We start from the raw sequence: 4,150 nt of genomic DNA on the forward strand, positions 1-4,150 counted from the left end.
CTATGCGATAAATCTGGTGGAATCTGCTCTGTTTTCCCAGTGTTTCATGACATAATTTTATGTTATACTGAGCACTGTACCCAAAGGCAAAGAGTGTAAAAAGTCTGCCAGAGAAAATGCGTCATTGGAGTATCGCTAATCCTGCACTGGGGGGCACAAGAGGCATAGTTATCATCACAGATATTCCCTGGATAAGAAACAACAAGGAAATAAAACAAATGATTACTAAACAGAATTAAAATTTTAATAAAAGTGGCAGGAGATCACCTGCCTTTGTCCATTATGCAAACTGGAAATCTTTGTTAGAATTTAACCTTGAGTCAGAACTTCTGGATGCTTAGGAGATATATTGTAATGAAAATAGCAATTGCATCACTTCTGAAAGTTCCTGACATCCTTGCTTCCAGCTATTGAGATGTATGCCAGTATGGATTCCTTCACATGCATAAAACATTGGTAATTCACTACTCTCTAATATTTAAAGATGCCCACAGAATTGCCTAAATGAATCATAGCATACTGCCTTGAATTGCAATGTCCTGTCAGAGCGTGTTAAACGGTTCTGTCTAAAGCTCCTCTTTTGTTGTCGAGCTGCTAAGAAGGTGCGTGGCAGAAAAAGGATGGAAGCTGTCTCCTTCGCTGACCTTCACAGGCTTCAGGGGTTCTGGAAGCCTAATAAAGGACTTCATGACTTTGCCATAGAAACCAGGCAGCAGGTCACAAAAGGGTCCAGGATGTGGAGAAGCATTGCACGGTGATTGGCCTTCATGTCTTTGTGTTATTCTACTGTTAAAAAAGAAAAAGGAGAAAAAAAAAAAGGCGAACAGTGATTAGATTCAGTCATTAATTCTTCACAGGGTAGTTTCAGAATGTGATTAACTGCAATACTGTAGCATAATTGGATCAAATGCTTTCTTCTCTAACAATACATAAAAAGGAGCCAGGACGATTTCTATTTCTTAACATTCTAGTATACTCCAAATATATTTAACTGTAGACAAACTCCCCAGCTTGAAACGACTCACCATTTATAGGTATAAATTAACTGCTTAATAATAGTACAGCTGATGCAAAATTAGTATTTGTCAAATGAATAATAAACTAATTAGTAGTTTGCAGTTCCACGAAGGTCTGTGTACAACGGTGTTTACTTTTTCTCAGCAGTCAAGCAAACATTTACAGTATGTAACATGCAGGGTTTTTCCATTTTTTAAACCTTTATTTGTAAAGTTGCTTGTTTGAAGTGTGATTTTTACTTTTGCATTTTTTTATTTCTTGAAATATTTTCCTTCATTTATAAGTTAAAAGTATCATTGAATACAATTATGTTTTAGATATATATATATATATATATATATATATATATATATATATATATATATATATATATATACTGTATATATATATACTGTATATATATATATATACTGTATATATGTGTGCATATATATATATATAGAGAGAGAGAGAAAGTTACTATAATTCATACAAGACAAAGCAATGTTAACACTACTACTAATTATAATAATGATGATGGTGACAGCTGTAATAATCTTAATAATATTTTAATGCTTTACCCCTGGCTGAGAGGCCAAGCTAATTCCAGCCTTGTGATTGCCCAATTGCTTTGTAATCCTGCACTAGGAAAGCAGGCTCTAAAAATCAATGAACACTACAACAAAAGCAACAACAACTTCTTCTTCTTCTCCCTTTAGGGGTTCCTACAGCGGATCACAATAACAACAAATAATAATAATAATAATGAAAAGGAAAAAGAAATCTCAAGGACAGGGTGCTGTCATGCATTATTATGTTTTGTGATGGCACCACACTATATGGAAACAAACAGATTTGAAATGTGAATGCAGAGAATCCTTAAATGAGTCAGCACAGTACTTCAGTGGCCTCACACCTTGAGAACATAACGTTTAAATGTCAGGTAACTATTTGTATTGACTTTGTTCTCCTTCTGTCTTTCAGTTTATTCCACTCTGCATTATATTTTTTCCAAAACACTACAATGAAAAACATGGCAGGTTGATGGGAGACTCTACATTTGCCTGGAATGTTGGGGAGCTTGCCCTGTGATGGCACAAAATATCGAATTGTTACCTGCTTTGCAGCAGTTCCCGTACAGCAGGTACTAACCCAAACTTTCTATCTTTCTGTATAACTAAATCAAGTGGCTTCAGAAATTGGTCGGACAAATGGAAATCGTATATGCAATACACTGACATCCAGTCCAGGCTTGGACCATAAGAAGGAGGGAACACAGTTTCACAGATCAGTGAAATTAATAACAAGAAATCAACAAAGATGAAAATGTCTCTGACATAACACACGCAGTTACAATAATCAACAGCTGTTAACCAGGAGAAAGATGCTTTTTTTAATGCTACTAAGTATAGCAGGAAGGAGAAATCTCTGAATAGCTATTCGATTACATTTACCATTAATGAGGAAAACCCGTTAGTTTTCTATAAAATACAGACTACAATATTCTTTACATATGTCTTTATTTAGCATTGCAGAATTCTGTATGAAAGCCACTTCTTCCTCTAAGCTGATTAAATCCAATTATGAGGCATATCATCTCCTCGTCTTTCATAATTTTCCAGTACTTTGCGCATGCTTCAGATGACACAACTGCTGACCCACGGGAGGTAATATTTACGAAAATAATAATAACAGAAGCGATAGTCTGATGAAGGACGGTGCGCTCTTAGCTCGATCCTCTGCACATATGGTACCCCTTCAGCTCTGCGCATACCCCCCACCACCCCCGGTTTCGCGCTTTCCAGCCTGTCCTCGCACCTGAAACGCAGCTTCCCCTTCTCGGCTCGCGCGTCTCCGCGGTCGAAGCCGTGCACGGTGAACCGTGTCGCGCGCTTCAGTCGGTCCTTTGCAAATGGAACAGGCGGCGCAGCGTTAAGATGCAACGGAGCTAAAGCGCCCGAGAGCTCGGGGTGTTGTACAACTACTGCCGTCCTGCTTGCTTCCACGTTTGGAATATATTTTATTTTGCCTTCACCCCTGACGCCCAGAGCGGAGGCTGTTCGTGAGACAGCTGGTTTCCATGAAAAGTTCTACAGCCTTCTTTCGTCTGTCTCTTCTAAAACGGTAAGGCTCGTCTATTGTTGTGCCTTTTTATTTAACGGGTGAGTACTGTTTGTGCGCGTCAGTGTCACACAGACTTGGCAAGTGACAGACCGGGTGGTATGCTGAAGGTTGAGACGGCAGCACTAGAAAGCACATCTTCTGCCCTGACGGTGGATAAAACCGGGTTGAATTGATGCAGGCTTAGTCGGGAACTGTACACAAGGGATTGGAGCCGTAACGTTGTGCTACACCGCGTACAGCAGATCGAGGCGTGCTCTCTGAAACGAATACTGAAAAGCGCAGACGCGAGGAAAAGTCAGACACTCCGTGAACAGCACCGAACTGTAGTTCGCGCATTTCAGTCATTTTAGCCTAAAACATAATTCCAGCACTGTGTGGAATTGTAAAGCATCATATACGCACATGCTATGTTGTCATTTGGAATATGGATATACGGGGACATGGAAATGGTTGGCGTAAATTCTTAAGTATTACATTACATGGTGATACACATGCAAGTAAAACCTGTTTTACTAATTGTATCTTGTTAAAGCGCATCATGAGAAAAAGTTTCCAACATGCCACTGCAAAAGGCGTGCTTTCAGTAATTTCATCCCTTTAATAAATTACATCTGTTACTTGTGTTACTTTCAGTCATACCAGTGTTGAAAAAAACTTTTACTTGCATTCAAATAATAGTTAATGTTCTGTAAAATAAACCTGATTGAATAATGCTTTATACATTCCAAGCAGTCGCACATTCCTCGATGCTTTTACACAGTTCAAAAATAATGTCTTTCTTTCCGGTTTCTGTACAGAGGTTTTTTAATGATTTTTGATATCAGTGAAAACATATTCTAAAACAGTTAACTGTTACATTTGAAACACGTTTACAACTTTAGAAGTAAAGTCGGAGAAAGTCTGGCATTGCATATCGTCTCATCTAATGATCTTTGCTTCCTGGATACATTTGAAAATACCTTACCTTAATATATTATTATACCTCTTTTATATGCTGTTTCTGACTTCTTATCAGACTTTTCCTAAGAAA

The 4,150-nt window shown here is 38.1% G+C and overlaps 1 protein-coding gene across 1 annotated transcript; it reads right to left on the reverse strand.

Annotated features, from left to right (window-relative positions):
- Window positions 1-495: 495 nt before the first annotated feature.
- LOC120524454 lies at window positions 496-3,465 on the reverse strand. Its single transcript, XM_039746307.1, has 3 exons — window positions 3,318-3,465; window positions 2,815-3,052; window positions 496-786 (listed from the first exon to the last, which is right to left on the reverse strand). Exons 1-3 carry the CDS (start codon window positions 3,463-3,465, stop codon window positions 567-569), a joined length of 606 nt encoding a protein of 201 aa, XP_039602241.1. The 3' UTR covers window positions 496-566.
- Window positions 3,466-4,150: the final 685 nt, after the last annotated feature.

The sequence above is a fragment of the Polypterus senegalus genome, chromosome 2 (genome assembly GCF_016835505.1).
Source record: "Polypterus senegalus isolate Bchr_013 chromosome 2, ASM1683550v1, whole genome shotgun sequence".
Taxonomy (NCBI): domain Eukaryota; kingdom Metazoa; phylum Chordata; class Cladistia; order Polypteriformes; family Polypteridae; genus Polypterus; species Polypterus senegalus.

Excerpts from the sequence above, each read along its gene's own strand:
- LOC120524454 (XM_039746307.1), bottom strand. The coding sequence starts at position 3,465 with ATGACTGAAATGCGCGAACTACAGTTCGGTGCTGTTCACGGAGTGTCT. Across the intron at positions 3,053-3,317 it reads TTACGGCTCCAATCCCTTGT|CCTCCGCTCTGGGCGTCAGG; the intron begins GTACAGTTCCCG and ends TCTCACGAACAG. Across the intron at positions 787-2,814 it reads AAGGGGAAGCTGCGTTTCAG|TAGAATAACACAAAGACATG; the intron begins GTGCGAGGACAG and ends CTTTTTTAACAG.